The sequence below is a fragment of the Mus caroli genome, unplaced genomic scaffold (assembly GCF_978045245.1).
Source record: "Mus caroli unplaced genomic scaffold, Mus_caroli_1 scaffold_11, whole genome shotgun sequence".
Lineage (NCBI taxonomy): Eukaryota > Metazoa > Chordata > Mammalia > Rodentia > Muridae > Mus > Mus caroli.
Genome location: NW_028227266.1, coordinates 78,880,607 through 78,898,666, shown reverse-complemented (window position 1 = coordinate 78,898,666; position 18,060 = coordinate 78,880,607). Strand labels below are relative to the sequence as shown.

At 37.8% G+C, this 18,060-nt stretch overlaps 1 protein-coding gene across 3 annotated transcripts in view; it reads right to left on the bottom strand.

Moving 5' to 3' along the window:
• Window positions 1–18,060, bottom strand: part of Senp6 (SUMO specific peptidase 6) — an 81,427-nt gene that overhangs the window by 13,253 nt on the left and 50,114 nt on the right. For all 3 annotated transcript variants that reach the window (XM_021172244.3, XM_021172245.3, XM_029481180.2), the window contains 9 exons: window positions 17,235–17,467; window positions 15,747–15,911; window positions 13,849–13,882; window positions 13,356–13,550; window positions 11,463–11,689; window positions 9,163–9,272; window positions 8,963–9,079; window positions 4,329–4,448; window positions 2,018–2,110 (listed from right to left, as the gene is read on the bottom strand). In XM_021172244.3, the coding sequence (XP_021027903.1) occupies window positions 2,018–2,110; window positions 4,329–4,448; window positions 8,963–9,079; window positions 9,163–9,272; window positions 11,463–11,689; window positions 13,356–13,550; window positions 13,849–13,882; window positions 15,747–15,911; window positions 17,235–17,467 (1,294 nt within the window). The remainder of the gene's footprint in view (window positions 1–2,017; window positions 2,111–4,328; window positions 4,449–8,962; window positions 9,080–9,162; window positions 9,273–11,462; window positions 11,690–13,355; window positions 13,551–13,848; window positions 13,883–15,746; window positions 15,912–17,234; window positions 17,468–18,060) is intronic.

The following is an 18,060-nucleotide window of genomic DNA, read 5'->3' as shown; positions in this document are numbered from 1 at the left end:
AGTCTCACAGCTCTACCACTCTCTATTAATGCCACTATGAGAATTATATATTTCCTGCTGCTTCACTTAAAAACTAGGCAAAATGCCTTTCTTCTACTAACTTAAAGAACAATACTGAGGCATAGGATCACTTCTAACTTCAAAAATACAGGGCTTAAAGAAAATCAGCATCATGAAGTTAGAGAAATGGCTCACTGACTAAGAACACTTACTGCTCTGGCTGAGACCCCAGGGTTCAGTTCCCAGCACCCAATGGCATCTTACAGACATTTTAAAGTCCAGTTCTAGGGGATCTGGTGCCCTCTTCTGACCTCCGAGGGCACCAGTGGTGCACAGAAATGCAGGCAAACACTCATAAGATAAAAAATAAATCTTCAAAAAGAAATACTATTGATCTGGGTATGGTGGTGCATGCTTTCAATCCCAGCACTCAGAAGGCAGAGGTAGATCTTTTTGAGTTCAAGGAGCTTGGTCTATAGAGAGCAAGCCAGGCCATTCAGGCTGCATGTGGAGACACTATCTCAAAAAAACCAAAGATTAACATCATGATTAAAATGAAGCAGATTACACATCAATGGTGGCCTATCCAGTAGTGTGGCTTTAACCTCTTAAAAAAAAAAAAAAAAGACTAGAAATTCACAGACTGTTTCCCATCAACTCATAGGTGCAGGATTCTGGACTGGCCCCCAACTCTGCTAGTTCTCCAGCCCGTATATGTCATATTGATGTCTACGGATATGGACAATGATCATAGTGGCCCTACATTATATTCCAACGCTAACACTCTCCTATTCTGACCCTATAAACAACTCTCCTCTTTCTTTTAAGAAGCTTGTGTGACTTTATGTGATAAATCTAAGAAACATTATTCTATGCAGAATAAATTTAAACTTGTTTATGAATTTTATTATACTGTGCATAAAAAATTCAGTCAAGTAACTTGTGCTTTGAAGCTATAACTGATGCTCTGACTTGAGAGATGCTCTCCTAATTAAAATCCCCACCACCACCACATAGTAATGCTGGGATAGAACTGAGGGCCTGCCAAAATTTAGCCAAGCAGCCTGCTACTGAGATCCCCAAAACAATCTATTTTAAGAGGGGATCTTAATATACTTGTTCAAATTAACCTCAAATTGTGTTGAAGTGATCCTCGTGTAACTACAACATTTAAAAAGAAAAGAAAGAAAAGGTTTGCTCACATTACAAAGTGAATTTGCTTTACAGAAAGAAAAGGAAGAACGGATAGGATAATGAGTACATGTTTGCACAGAAACAGCCCTACACTATACCAGTTTCAGTCACACAGTCATAAAGAGAGAAAAAAGGAACAAAGTTAAGGCATTTCTTAATTTGTCTAAGGAGAGTACAATACTATGTCACTGTGCATGCCAGAAAACAAAAAACTCTTTTGCCAAACAAGAGTGCTACTTTTCACTCTCACAGATCACCTCTACCTCAAACTCTTCCAAGAGCACAACCAGTGACCAAATTCTTTCAAATGTGTTCTTTAAAATAAAAGCAAAGAAAGAAAAAAACACAAATTCTCAAGTCTTAATCACATGGTAAAGCTGTATGATGCATCAACACTGTCAAGAGTCACTGGAGAACAGTAATGAAGTTTCAGAGCATCACTACAAGCACTTACAAGACTGCTTCAGATAGCATGGCTTTCAATTGAGTAAACCATAAATCCAGCCACCTTCTCCTTTACTGTTAAATACGAGTGAATTTTAAACCGAAGATTCCTACTAAACAAGGTAATCTCCACAGACAATCTTGCATCATACAATCATCATTTTTAAAAATGACTTTCTTGTACTTTGACCAATAAAATATAATTAGAATAAGCTATCCAATATACTCTGTAAAAATCTGTCTTACGACTCAGCAGAAAACTGTGTTTACTTTCACAAGTATTTTTAATACATAGAACAAATTTCAGAAAGATGTTTTAAAACAAACCCTTCATTCAAAAAAAGACTGTATCATCACATTAACATAGAATTTTACTCACGCTTCATTAAGAGGTACAAAAATAAAATCCTTCTCAAAAATATCTACATGCCGTGTCCACGTTTTTACTCTCCCATGCCGTTTTTGTTGTATCCTGTAAGAAAGAGATCAATCACCTTCAAGTGTTATCACAGTTATAGCTTATAATTAGAGGAGTCAGCTGTAACACCTCACACAGTTTCACCTGATGTTTTAACAGGCTGAAGAAAGAACACAGTATTTTTAAACTACATACACGTATTATTATTATTTTAGGTGTATGAGTGCTTTGCCTATATGTATGTACATCTCATGTGCTTGGTGCCCGAGTCAGAAGAGGGCATTGGGTACCTAGAACTGGAGTTACAGGTTACCATTTGCTGCCATCTGAAGCTGGGAACCAAACCTTAGCCCTCCGCAAGGGCGGTTAAGTGTTCGTTACTGTGCCATCACTCCAGACACATGAGCAGAATGCAGAATATCTTAGATGATGTCAGGAAGGGAAGGCATGAAGCCTCATCATTGATCTGCAGGGAGGAATCTTTAGTTCATTTCACAGCATTCTAGAGAGCTTCAATGCTTCTCCTGGCTGGATTTCTTTTTGCTTCTACCATTTAACTGGTTCAGTGTTGCTATTTAGGAACTATGCTGAGATGATTAACAAAGCAAGATTTACTGAGAGCTGAAAGGAAGGGATCAAGTAAAATATGCACTATTTGAAAATAAGCAGAGAAACACCATAAATTATGAACTGTGGTCAAAATCTATTTCAAGTCTATGATAAAAGATTAGGAAATTCTTAAATAGTAGAAAATATAATTTATCTGGCATAACAACCCCAACTCAAGTGTTGCTACAAGATAATGTGCCAATCTTGAATCTTTTGATCAATTAAAACCTGAATGCCAGCTGTAAAAAATTCAGATGTGAAAGCCGGGCATGGTGGCGCATGCCTTTAATCCCAGCACTCGGGAGGCAGAGGCAGGCAGATTTCTGAGTTTGAGGCCAGCCTGGTCTACAGAGTGAGTTCCAGGACAGCCAAGGCTACACAGAGAAACCCTGTCTCGAAAAACCATAAAAAAAAAAAAAAAAAAAAAAAAAAAAATTCAGATGTGATAGCAGAATAGAAATTTCCTTAACTTGTCAGAAAACAGTCATTCTAAGAGCTTATTAAAAGTACAGCTTAAATATCAGGCAGTGGTGGCACACACTTTTAATTTCAGCACTCAGGAGGCAGAAGCAGGGAGGATCTCTGTAAGTTCCAGGACAGCCAGAACTACACGGAGAAACCCTGTCTCAAAGGGGGCAGGGAACCAAGACCAAAACAAACAAACAAACAAAAAAACAGATTAAGGGCTGGGATGCAGCTCAGTGTAGAGAGCACTACTCTGCCTAGTACAAACCAAAGCTCTGGCTCAGCGCCCAGTCCATAAAGAGAACAGGAGAAAACAAAACAGGCTCAAGCTTCCTGTCTCAGCATCACTGAGGGAACGCTTAGAGCAAAGGACAACAGTGATGGTTTCATCACCATCGAAGAAATACAAAGGAGTCCTATTTGGGCTCCACTGTTCTAGGTATTAGGCCTACAGCCTTGGAATTCTAGGTATCCTGAAATTATCAGGATATAATTAATGATATTATTTTGAGACAAACAGTAATAAAAGATGTTGCTCAATAGAAGTAAAAAAAAAAAATTTTTTTTCCCCCGAGACAGGGTTTCTCTGTGTAGCCCTGGCTGTCCTGGAACTCACTTTGTAGACCAGGCTGGCCTCGAACTCAGAAATCTACCTGCCTCTGCCTCCCAAGTGCTGGGATTAAAGGCGTGCGCCACCACCACCACCGGCTTGAATTTTTTCTTTTTTTAAAGTTATCCCCTTAAAACGAGTGCAAGATTATTTCAGGGCAGCTAAAAGTATATTTATCCATAAAGAATAAATGAACCTCAGCTGCGTGCTGTTCCCAGTGGGAGAGTCAAGAAACAAGAATGGACTTTGTTTTAAATTATCACCATAAGCCTTTCATTTTGCATCAATTAACTCAAATATTGAGAAAATATTTTTGAGGAAAAGTCTAGCCATGTAAGACTCAGACACACCATTCTCCTTATCATCTCCCACTGAAGAACACAGCTTCACAGATATCTAATCTTTATACCACATTACAAGCAAGCTAGAAACAATGTGTGTGAAAGGACACATACAGGTCAAACCCAAATACTCCAGCATTTCACCCACGGGACAGGACTGTCCTGGCGTCTCGTGTGAGATGGGCAACTACTACTCACGGGTACTAAGGCATCAAGTACTAAAGGAGTTGCTAAGGATCTGACTCACGAGAGATTAGTGGTCTCGGGATTTCTCCTCTCTCTCTGATTAAGGCGTTTATAGAAAAAAGAACTAAATATATGAATTCGGTCAGCGTCTTCTTTCTTCAGTTTTTCAAGCACCAAGTATCTATTTTAAGGAAAAAAAACCCCACAATTACCATATACTAGATCACAGTTCATTCAATATACAAATAGTCATTTATTTGGCCACCATAACCACTATCTTAGAAATGAAGTCTACTCAATGTACTAGATGTTATTAGTCCCCAAAATATCTTAGGCAATAAAAGGGGTCTTTTTTTTTTTAAGAATTAAAACTATGACTTGAAAGATATGTTTTAAAAACAAACTCTAACCCAGAAAAATAAGTATACAGAAATATTTTCTAGAAAGATTCACAGAAGCATTATTCAAAACTGTAAAAAAAAATTAGCAGAAATGCTAATTTACTAATGAATGGAAAAATAAAATATATACGATATGATACTCAGAAGGAATGGCTGCCATAAACAGGACAAGGAAGAAGAATTTTAAGAATATTATGCAGAATAAGAAGCTAGTCCCAGAGCTGAAGAGACGGCTCAGCAGTCAGGTCACGTGTGCACACAGCCATCTGTAACTCTAGCTTCCAGTGTGCACACGGTATACAAACATGCCAGCCAACACTCACACGCATGAAATAAAAGACTTAAGAATCCACCGTGAGAGGGGCTTCCCCTTCTCAGAAGGAAAGGGGAAGTGGAATGGGGAGAAGACTTGCATGAGGGGGTACCAGGAAGAAAGGTACGGCTGATATTGGGTTGTAAAGTGAATAAATCTTTTTTAAAAACATTCTTGTTTTTCTTGCTACTGTGCTGGAGACTTATATAAACAAACATCCATGATCCCTTATATTGCCAGGGAAATTATAATTTAATAAATTTAATTGTTTATGTTTCAAACTTGTCACAGAAGTTAGGTGAATCAGGTTTTTGGCCATATTCCCTTGATAAGATAGTATGAAAGTCTTGTGAAATCTTACACCGAAATACAAAGTGCTTAGACGTCTGTTCTCCTCAAAGGCCTTGTACTTTATACCATTTGATAATTTCAAAACTCAAGTTTTAAAAAGATATTATTGTGCATGCCGAAACATATGAGTAGAGACAGCTTTGCTGAGTCAGTACTTTCTTCCCACTGTGGCTTCTGGGCAGCAGGCAGGCATGGAGCACGCCAAGCACCATCACCTACTGAGCTCTCTCTCTGGCCCAAAGCTTGAGCTTCAATAAAAAGGATACGACCAGAAAGAATTCTTATACTGAGGCAGCTCAGGGGCCCTACAAAAGGCATTATAAAAGATAATCCCCTCAACACACAGTTTGAATCAGTTATTGATTTCTGCAATAATATTCCTAACAGAACACATAGTAAGCTAGTTAGAAGATTGGAGCTATACCTAAAAGAAAATCCATATTGCTCTTGCTGGCCAAAAGCTACTTTTGAAAACTTCAACTTAGTTGGGCATTGTTATTCTTGACTACATTTTTTTCATGCTCGAGAGCAGATAGGAAAATAGAAATTTCTGGGATTGTTTAGGCTATAGTCCAAGTTCAATGCCAGGCAGGCTACACTACAGAGTGAAACTTTTAAAAACTCAAAAATTTGAATTAAATAAATAAAGGTACAACTCAAAAGGGGTGAGGATAAGGTATTTGTGGGTTAAGAAAGCTGCCAAACCAGGTGTGATAGTCCCTACTTAAAATCCCAACATTTGGAAGAGCGGAAACAGGAGGATTGCTGTGAATAAGAGACCAGCTTGGTAGACACAGCAAGGTCCTCCCTGTCTCCAAAATACGAGAAAAACCACAAGCATGCATGCACAAAACCACCTGCTCTGGGCTATCAACATGGCTCAGCAAATAAAGGCATGGATGGAGCCTGACAACCTGAGTGTGATGCCCAAAACTGACACAGTAGAACCCCCACAAAACCCCTGCCATCAAATAACTAAAAGCCAAACGAAAACTCCATGCTTTTTGTATATAGCCAAATTCATATGTTTAAAAGATTTATTTTTATTTTATGTATGTGTGTATTTTGCCTATTTGTGTACTATGTGTGTGCCTGAGGTCCCAGGAGACCAGAAGAGGATGCTGGATCCCCTTGAACTAGAGTCAGAGACAGTTGTAAGCCACCATGTGGGTGCTAGAAAGTGAACCTGGAGCCGGGTGTGGTGACGAATGCCTTTAATCCCAGCACTTGGGAGGCAGAGGCAGGCGGATTTCTGAGTTTGCGGCCAGTCTGGTCTACAAAGTGAGTTCCAAGACAGCCAGGGCTACACAAAGAAACCCTGTATCGAAAAATCAAAAAAAAAAAAAAAAGAAAGTGAACCTGGGTCTTCTGCAAAAATAGCACGTGCTCTGAACTGCTAAGCCATCTTTCCAGCCTCCAAATCTGTGGTTTTAAAAGACATTAATCTTCCCCTATAACTCTCTTATGGCCTTGATGGCTGGACAGCCAGATTGGTGTGTCCATTTGTCTCTGCTCACCCTGAGGTCACAGACAATGAAGGTAGATGTGCCTTATGCAGAAGAGTTGAACATTCAAGCTGAGGTCTCTTGCTTACAGAGCAAGTACCCTTACCCACTTAACCATCTCCCCAAATCCTTTCTCTATCAAGTAAAACAAGGGGTTGCAATTGAAGGTGCTTCCCGCTCTTCCATCAAAGGACCCCAGTTCAGTTCCCACCAACTACTTGGGTGGTTCACATGCCCCATAACTCCAGCTCTAGGAGTAGGTACCTGTGCACATATCTGCCTACACACACAAATAAAAATAAAATTAAATCTTAAAACAAACAAAAACTCTCACAGAACAATGAGAAAAACAATCCTTTTATTTCACTTCTCAAAATATGAGATACAAATAAAAATTTAAAAGTATGATGTATTTTCCTAGATTTCTTTTATTAACTGCATGTTTTAAATCAGAGGTTTATTATATAAAATTTAATTGGAAGCTTAACTATAAATATGAGTACTGAATAAAGTCAGGATTATAAATTATAAATATTTTAGGATATATAAAAAATTAAGATTGTTTCAGTATGAAATACAAACAACAGAAACAGCAAGGGTAAGTTGGTTGAGAGAGTGCTTTCTGAGCATGTATGAAGTCTTGGGTTACTCTCCAAACACCATATAAACAAGTTTCCAGCTCCTAGATAAGGATGGTAGTATATGCCTACAATCCTAAACAGCAGGAAGACCACAAGCCCAAGGTCATCCTCAACTACACAGTAAGACTAAGGCCAGCACGGGATATTCTTCTGTCCCAAAGAAGCAGGAGCAGCAGTAGCAGTAACTCCAAAATATTACATATGACTTAAAGGGCTAAAAATAAAAGGATGAAGTGCCTGCCATGAAAGTGAAAAGAAATATCAACACTGTCAACAAAGCAGCCTCAGGAAAAGGAAGATCAGGGATAAGGAAGGGCATCACATAATGATAAAGGGTTAGCTCACCAAGGGAATAAAAGCACGTTTTCCTACCAATAGAACTTATACAGGTGGCTTTAAAAACAGCAAGCTAGGGGGCTGGAGAGATGGCTCAGTGGTTAAGAGCACTGACAGCTCTTCCAGAAGTTCTGAGTTCAAATCCCAGCAACCACATGGCGGCTCACAACCATCTGTAATGGGATCTGACGCCTTCTTCTAGTGTGTCTGAAGACAGAAACAGAGTCCTCATATACATAAAATAAACACATAAATCTTAAATAAATAAATAAATAAATAAGAAAGAGAAAGAAAAAACAGCAAGCTAGAGACTTTTAACAATCTTTTCTAATAATTTTATAGAAAAATTAGGCATAAAAGCTGTAGGGATTTCACACATGCTTGCTAAGTGTTCCTATCCAGGCCAAGCTGAGCTACAATGCTATCCAAAACAACATTAGAAATACATTTCTCATACTTTATGTTTTGTGTGCATCTGAGTGCTGGTGGCACTGGAAGCCAGAAGAGGATATCAGATCCCTGGAGCAGAAGTTAAATGTCCTTTCCCTCAAAGTGTGAAGTGAATTCCACTACTAGGCTATTAAATTAAATTTTCAGGTTTCAAAACATGCTTTGAGTTAAGAGATGCTGAAATATCTAGGAACTAGAAAACACCAACCTGGATATAAGGAGGCTGAGTTTTATTTTGTTTCATGTATGTGCCCTTTCACTACACATACAGTAAACACATAGTAAGTTAGTGTTTATGAAAACTGTACTGGCACTTCCTTACTGTCTCACATGTAGCACCTCATTCAACTCTCATAACCCTTTATTCTCCGCGGAAAAGATTTACTTGTGTATGAGTTCACTATCGCTAACTTCAGACACACCAGAAGAAGAGATCGGATTTCATTTAAAATGGTTGTGAGCCATCATGTGGTTGCTGGGAATTGAACTCAGGACCTCTGGAAGAGCTTATTCTCATTTTTAAAAATGACGAAACAAAATTAGAGAAAGAAACTCGATTAGAAAATTAGTCTTCTCACGTGTCACAGTATATGGCAGTGACAAAAATTTCTAATTAAAAGTCTGATTTTAGAAAGCAAAGATTTAAAAAGACATACAATGGCAGAATGTCAGGTTTGCTAATAAGTCAGTTAACTTACTTCAAATAAAAGTCGATAATAACATCATTTAAAAACTCTCCTTCACTTAGACAGTGCAGGTCCTCATTAGTAACCGAAATGCCTCCCTTAGCTGGAGGTGGTGGGTATACTATCAATCTATAACAGAAGAAAAAGAAAACATTACTTAACACAGAAACAGACATTTTTAAGCACTGAAAACATAAAAAGCATTTGCTCACTTTTCTACAGGGCCAATGAAGATTGTATGGCTCTCCCCAGCTTCTTCGTCATCATCAAAAAACTGCAATTCTTGTTTGCTTCTAAGTTGTATTTTAGATTCAAATGACACCTGGCAGAAAAAAATAACCAGTTTGTGAAGTTAACTAGGAAATATTTTTAATAAAAAGAGTTAAGTACAAGGCAGAAGAAGCATTTCAATGGAAAATGCAGACCTATATATAACCTAACCTAAGCACACTCAGGAGGCGTGGGCAGGCTCACTGGAAGCTTCAGATAGCCTGGTCTCCAAAGTTGAGTTTGAGGGTAGCCAGGGATACATAGCAAGATCCTGCCTCAAAAATAAAAGCAAACAAACAAAGCAAGCCTGAAAATAACAATCTAGAAAAGTATGAATAGTGCTTAAATACACAAACCAACAAAAAGCTAGGAATGGGGCTAGTTTCACTAGCAGCTTCCAGACAGCATATTATAATGCCTTTTCTAGTTTCTGTAAGTCTACTACTCATATTGAATCATAGTGGCAAGACTTGAACAACTGCTAAAATAAAACAAATCCCAAAGTTGCTCCTCTTTTGTTAGTTTTTCTGATAGCAGTGGAAACCTAACTTAGTGCAAAGGCTAAGCAGTCGTGGGAGCTGGGGCACAGGTGCTAACAACACACAGTTCAGTGAGCTAAATAAACACTGTAGGAAAACCTGAGTCCACGCACTTGCTTTCTGTAAAATCTCTGTAAACGAGGAAGGTTTCCTCTCTTCCTCTTTCCTGCCTCCCACTACACGTATGGGGTCTAATTCAATCATCAAGACTGTGCATTGGGGCCACATATACGGCTCACTGGACACACCAAATAATCACCTGGGAGAGCACTAAAGAGGAAAAAAAGTTGCCAGGCATGTTAATGCCTGCCTTTAATCCCAGCCCTTCAAGTGGGGGTAGGAAGTAGGCAGATTACAAAGCTTTAGGCTGGCCTAGACTATAGTAAGACCTAAGCTATATAGAGCTACAGAGTAGGAATCAACTTAAAAATAGCTATAGACTACCCCACCTGGGGATCCATCCCATAATCAGCCACCAAACCCAGACACTATTGCATATGCCAGCAAGATTTTGCTGACGGGACCCTGATATAGCTGTCTCTTATGAGGCTATGCCAGTGCCTGGCAAATACAGAAGTGGATGCTCACAGTCATCTATAAGATGGAACACAGGGCCCCCAATGGAGGAGCTAGAGAAAGCACCCAAGGAGTTGAAGGGGTCTGCAACCCTATAGGTGGAACAACAATATATTAACCAAGACCCCCTCAGAGCTCATGTCTCTAGCTGCATATGTAGCAGAAGATGGCCTAGTCGGCCATCACTGGGAAGAGAGGCTCCTTGGTATTGCAAACTTTATATGCCCCAGTACAGGGGAACGCCAGGGCCAAGAAGCGGGAGTGAGTGGGTGGGGGAACAGGGCGGAGGGAGGGTATAGGGAACTTTCGGGATAGCATTTGAAATGTATATAAAGAAAATATCTAATAAAAAAAGCTATAAAAATAGACAGAAACCAAAACAAAGTTGTTAGCCGAGTGTGGGGGACACATGTGTAATTCCAGAACCTCAGATATACAGGGAGGACTGCCAGTCTGCCATCTGTTTATAAACAAGACCCTGAAACAAACAAACCTTTCAAATCATGCCTTGAACCATCCACATTGTAGCCAGGTTGAAAGATCTATTTCAAATAAACTAAGTAAATCTCAAAACTAGCAAAACTGAATTGCTGTGCAAATGGTCCAGTGCTCCTCGGACCACAAAGTTTGAGAGTGGCCTAACTTTGAGGCATTTCTGTCTATCTGCATGCAGATTTGAACAACGTCAGAGTGTGTTCTTTACGTCCAATATTGTCAGCTATGGTAAACAAATAGGACTATACACAGGGGACCTAAACTTCAGCCCTAGGACTCAGGGCAGCAATCTGAGTGAGCAGTGAATGCAGTCTGAAGAGAGAGATGGGAGAAAAAGAAAAGAGCAGAGTGGGAAAGGGAACTAAAGGAGATCTAAAACATGTTTTAAAATTTAAATTTCTTTAATTTTAAAATGAATTGCTGAAGTCTAAAATTAAAATGAACAATATTTAAACATTTCATTTTAAAATTACTCATTGTTATTGAAGGTATGGCTCTCATGGCAAGGTGTCTGCCTAACAAGTGTGGAAGTCCTGGTTTTGATCCCCAGCTAACAGGGTTTTGATCCCTTACAAAAGCAAACACAATTACCCAACTATTAAAATTATGGTAAGATTTTAAAATATAATTACAGTTTTCACTTTGTTCTCTTTCTGCACGCAGTTTCCTTTGATGCTCTCTTCATAGCTTTTTGTACAGGCAACAAGTCTGCTATTGGCTTCATCAAAAAGAATTTTTGCAAAAAAGTTGGGAACGTTATTCCTTATACCAATGTCAGTAATGATACTTTCAAAGACCACCTCTGCCTGATGATCAAGGCCAGTTTGAAAAATTAAAATAATGTACTGTTCTTCTAAACCTGAAAAGAAATAAATAGAGCTGTGAGACTGAACAGACTGAGTCGAGAGTTCTAAAGCATCGAACGAGTGCTGGGTCTGGTGACTTGTGCCTTTCATTCCAGCGCTTGTCAAATGAGGTCAGGAGGATTGCCAAGAGCTTGGGGAAAGCCTGGGCTACACGATGAATACTGAAACGCGCTTTTTTAAAAAAGGCCAGAAGAAGGTTTGGGAGATAATTCTCGGTAAAGCGTCTGCCTACAAAGCATGAGAAAGAATCTCTATTTGATTCCCAAAATCCACATAAAGAGAGACGGAGACAGGCAGGTTGCTGATTTGCTACCTGCCAGGCTAGCCTTTATGTTAAATCTCGAGCAGTAAAAGACCCTGTCTCAAAAAGCTGGACCACCTCTGGAGTCCATATCTGTGTATGCACACGCACACGTGCATTTGTACACGCAGATAATAACAGTACCAATCAATTATTCCCTAGATTATTACAAGTTCTGGAATATATATCTGTAACAGTATTTGGCACATGGGGAATCACAATACTGGAAAATGAGGAGTATTACCCAGAAATATTACCAAAGGCACCAGATCATTAACAAAGCTATTAAAAACAATCTACTTCTAAAACATGACTCTCAACTGATGGGTCCAAACCTCCACAGGGGTTGCATATCAGATATTTACATTATGACTTACAACGGTAGCAACAATAATGGCTGGGGTTCACCATGATATAAGAAACTGTACTAAAGGGTTACAGCATTAGGAAGGTTGAAAACCACCATTCCAAAATGATCAAAACTAAATCATGATCTTAAAATATATCAATCAGCATTTCTACCAAGGATGGTTAGGAAAAAGCCAAACACATAGTATTATCTCTACATAATAGACCTGTACCAGCAGAGGCTGTTGTTCACTAATGTGTACATTTTGACAGCTATATTAGCACCTACTCGATGCTAAGCTGCAACTGCAATTAATGCTAAAACGTATTTCTTTTTATATAAATTACTTTTATTGTTTGTGTGTGTCTGCCTTCATGTATGTCTGTGTAGGACTGTGTGTCTGGTGCCCACAGAGGGTCCAGAGGAGTGTTCCACCTTTAGAACTGAAGCTACAGATAACTGTGAGCTGCACATGGATGCTGGGATACAAATCCATACCCTCTACAAGAGCAGTAAGTGATCCTGACCACCGAAGCATCGCCCCAGCCCCAAATGTACTTAGTATATGAACAGCTGTGCTGTTATAGCACAAAGTAAAGAACTGCATCTATTTAAGGAATAAAGACCTCTTCTATGTCCTTCAGAAGTTTCTAGTCCCAGCTCCTTAGACAAACTTAACTCAGCAGTCATATCAGTTAAATTCATTTTAAGTAAATAAGTAAGCGCTATAGACTTCAGATCCTTGGAGTTTTAACCCACTTTGCAACCTTTTAAAATGGGCAAACCCAGGTTTTATCTTCAACCCTTCTACTCTCTATTGGCCTTTCCTCAGAGGCTGGTGTACCCATCACAGTAAGGAGATTACATTCCTACCAAATGAAATAAGTACCGACTGACCTGAAAATCATCGCTTCTACTTCCCACGATGCACTGATAAAACATTCCACTTTCTACAACACTCCTGGTATTCAGCAGACCTATCTTAACTGTAATTTGTCTACAGACTTACTTGTTACCCTGTTTATTCCTTTACAATCATTCCAAACTTTATCTTCTTTACTCATCTGTAGCTGCATGCTCAGCTTCTGGTACACTGCTGGTATTGCCTGGAGAAACACTACTGGTAATTTCCGGACATTACACCATTCACATTTAGTTAGATCAGAGGTATTTAAAATAATCTCTACAGGATCACTTTCTGGTCCTAGAGGGAAACAGAGAAAAATGAAAAAGGAACAAATTTTAAGGTGACAAACCAAAAAAATGGACGAAATATAAGCTTAAAATTAATAATTTACTATACTCTATACTATTCTTAAGAACTGCATTAATAAAACATAATTTTTCCAAATAAAAAGGAGACTCTAAAATATTAGGCTTAATTGCATTGCAAAATAAAATTACATGAAGCACTTTATACAACGTATTAATTAATTAAACAAATATTACTATGAAATGGATCAGTATAAACTTTAGTGCATGAACAGATAAAAACAGCTTACCATCTAGATGTATCTTGATTGACTCTAAAGAAAACTTTAGAAAAAAAAGGACAAATTAGTGTTGATGATAGACGTATTGAGATTTTTGTTCTACATATTCTAAATGGTATATATGGTCCATAAGTATACAAAGGGCAGGAAAACTGAGTCATATACCATGTGCTTAAATTTAAGATAAAATATCCCCATCCCCTGAAAAAAAAAACCAAAAACTTCTGCTATTTTGAACTTGAATATTACAGAGAACACTCATTTCCTAGATTCATTAACTGTTAATATTTTCATATATCTACTCTATTACTGTTTATAAATTATATTTTTACTAAAAAAAAAAAAAGCCACAAAGCAGGCAGCAGTCATTACCTCGCCCCTAAATCCTTCGGCATGAAGCCTCTAAATACGAGCACATTTGCTACACAACTAAAACATCAGCAAATCTAAGAGATGAAGATGAACTTCTTCAATATACAGTTTATACTTAAGTGTCCATCATTCCTTGTTTTAACTTTCCCTCAGCCATTACTCTGTCAATATTATACAGCAAATACCAACTGTGTCCACACTACAGACTTGCCTCTCTGTTCTCCAGGACATGGCTTTTATGAGACCTAAGTTGCACACAGCATACAATCACTAGAGGGTCTCCTTGTTTTCAAGTGCAATCCCTCCATTCTAAGGGAGAGCAGCACATCGGTGACGTGCTGAGACCCCGTGCTGTGGTCCTGCAAGTGCCAGGCTGTCTCACTGCTCATGTTATTAATCACCTGCCTCAGCAGTGACTGCTGGGCTTTTTGGTCTGCTTCCATATTTCTCCATTTATAACTAAATAATCTGAGCAAAGATACTTCAAGTCAGTGAATATCTTTAACGCAGTGGTTTTAGCACCCCTGACACTCTTTACCTGAATTATTATTGGTGGTTATAAAATGATTTAATTTTCTAATTATTTCAATGTAGAGAGCACTTAACATTAAGTCTAATTAATAAATAAATAATCTTGGATGTTTAGAGAAGTTAAGAGAATCAAAAGAGGAGGCAAATGTTTTGATAGGTATTGAAGAGTAAGATGTACTAACAGCAGTAAATAGATACATGAGAAGCAAACACCGACGTGTTCCTTAACCAAAATTCTAAAGTGTTGAGGACCAAAGGAGGTTCATGTTTTAGAAATGTTTGTGCAGAATATTCTCTTACACTTTAGTGGTTAAAAATCCCTGATCTAAAAAAAAAAAAAAATTAAATTCTCCAAAATCTAAAACTTCACTGGCAACCAACACTGAGGACTGAATACAGGTTCTGAGTGTACTAAGCACGAGGTCTATCACTGAGGGTAGTCTACCCCTAAAACCAACTCAACTTTTTTTTTTTTGAGGCTGAGGAATGTGCCTCAAATTCATTTACTATCCAAGTTGGTTTGTTTTGTTTGCTTGCTTGTAATCATGCCACCACACCCAACTTCCTGGTGATCCTGATGCCATCAAGACTCCAAAATGGCTGGTAGTATACAGCAGCATATCTGGCTCAGAGTATATATCACCATATCCAGCAATGCAGTTTAAGTTCCTGTCAGTACTAAAGTTTCAGACTTCAGAGAATTTCTAATTTTTAGACAAGGGATACCCAAACTGTATAGTAAAATACCAAATGACAGAACTTAACTGTAAGTATAAGAGTCACATGCATTTCCTACAGTAAATCTAATACAATTTTGAATTTATGTTCTATCTACATAGACACCAGTTTTTAATGGGTTATTATTTATATACTCTTAAAGCAATCTGAAATTTTAAATATTAACTTCAGTAATTTAATTGAGCAAACTTAAAATACACTGATTAACCAGGTCAGAGGCATCTGATTCTTGTTATTATACAGCAACAGCTTAAAAACATACTTACAATGACAGGCTCTACCAACAGTCGGAAGAGTGTTCCAACTCGTATACTTCGGCAGTTTAAAATGACACTGTCAAAGTTTTGGCAACTTAAAGACACAGGGTGAGTAAAAGCTGCAAGACTGTTTACTTTACGACGTTTTAAAGGTGTGCTGATGGAATTACCAAGCTGAAAAGAAAACAAACAAAAAAATTTCAATTAAATTTTTTTAAATTAAAATTAGGAGTGAGATTTAAAACAACAATTCAACTGCTTAAGTCTCCAGCATGAACTCTGTAGTTTATCTTACGATGGTCATCACTTTATAGTGACTGTCACCTTACAATATCAAAAGGTTAGATCCATCTGGTGCTTTATTCTTTTCTTTTTATCCTCAGTTTTAGTTATTAGTTTTTCAAAACATTTATTTAGTGGGTGCAGGATGGGGGGCACATGAACATCAATGCACAAGGAGGTCACAGGACAATGTGTAAGAGTTGTTTTATTTCTTTCTATCATGTAGGTCCTAGATATTGAATTAGATGATTAAGCTTGTCAGCAGGCACCTGTACTTGTACAGCCAGCCCTATTTGCTCACTTTTGATAACATTTAATCTATTATAATATTGTATGTCATTTCTATTATAACTCTCTCTTTCTGAATCTTTTTATTTACATATCTTTTGCTCATCTGAATGTTTTGAAATTTTAAAGCAAATTATAAAATATGGTAAGATATAAATAACTATATAGTATGGTCACATATACTGAAATTAAAATAACTTTTAGCCTGCTGGGTTTGCTAAGAAATACATATACACATATACACACATGTGCAAAGATGCCAGAGAGGTATGGAACAGACAGCTCCTTGGTTAAGGGCACATTCTGCTCTTCCAGAGGACCTGAGCTCAGTTCTTGGGACCCAGATCAGAGGGCTCACAAATGCTTGCAATTCCAACTCCAAAGGAGGCCTGTGGCCTCTGCTGGCACCTGTACTCATGTGCATGTTTGCACACATAGACACATGAATAAATATAAAAAAGAAATTTTACAAAAAGAATGAAAATGCAAGTAAACCAAAAAAGCTGTACAAAACTTAAGATAATCCATAGACTGTATGTGACAAATATAAGTAATTTCCTTTTATACTTAGTTCCTAGGTCCAAATACCCAACTGTATATATGCAAACACTCCAAATTAAAAAACAAACAAACAAACAAACCCTAAAATTTAAAACATTTCTGGTTGCAGACATCTCGGATAAAAAAATCCTGTACTAACATTTTGTTAAGAATAATACTGGCTTTTTTTTCCTATTGGATTCTTATACTCAAGCCTCTGGTTAAATTGTAATTTATTTTTGTATATAGTTTAATGGTCTAGAACAACCTTGTAACAGTATTTGAGCATGCATTAATAAATAAGCCATCTTCTCCTGCTGTCACTAACAAATTACTTTTCCAAAATAGAGGTACTACCCCAAAGGAAAGACCTTGACCTGAAAGTACCTGGTCCTTCATTCTTGCTTTTCGTGGTATGACAATGGTATTTAACTCAGGCTCTGCTGGACTGCTTCTGGGTTCCTGCTCTGCTCTGCAGGCATCTGCATTTAGTGCAGCTTCAACTTTTCCCGTAGATGGTGCTGGTGAGGAGCATGCTGAGTCGGCAGGCTGTGGGGATGTGCTCTCTCTCCTCTTAGTCCTATCGTCGTCGTCGTCATCATCATCACTGGACAAAATGACTAAAATCATACAGAAAAGTCAAAATTTACACTAAAAATTTTATATTTATATTTCATTTTTGCCAGTTAAAATACTAACTAGGAAGTATACCAAAACAGTCTTAGATCTTCTTCATATGAGATCAATAAAAGCAAATCAAAGAGGAACTCATAAGATGGCCCAGCATGTAAAACTGCTTGCTGTACAAGCCCAGTGGCCTGAGTTAGACCACTGAAATCCATGTAAAGTTGGAATACAAGAATTGACTCCACAAAAAAAAAAAATTATATATATATATATATATATATATATATATATATATATATATAAAATCCAGTGTATCTCATAAAAAGAATAAGATTTTAATTAAAAAAGCATATGATACATATTCTTTTCAAAAATATTAAACAAATATAAAATCAACTCTTTAGCCTTAGAGCTTTTACAGTCACCACTACCAGGATTGGGGATACAGCTCAGTAGTAGAGCACTTGCCTATCATGTATGAGGCCCAGGGTTCAAATCTCCAGTACTGCCAAAGAAAAAATAAAACACAATAGATAGAATCACCACTAATCTACACAGCTATACCAGTAACTCATAGAAATATTTG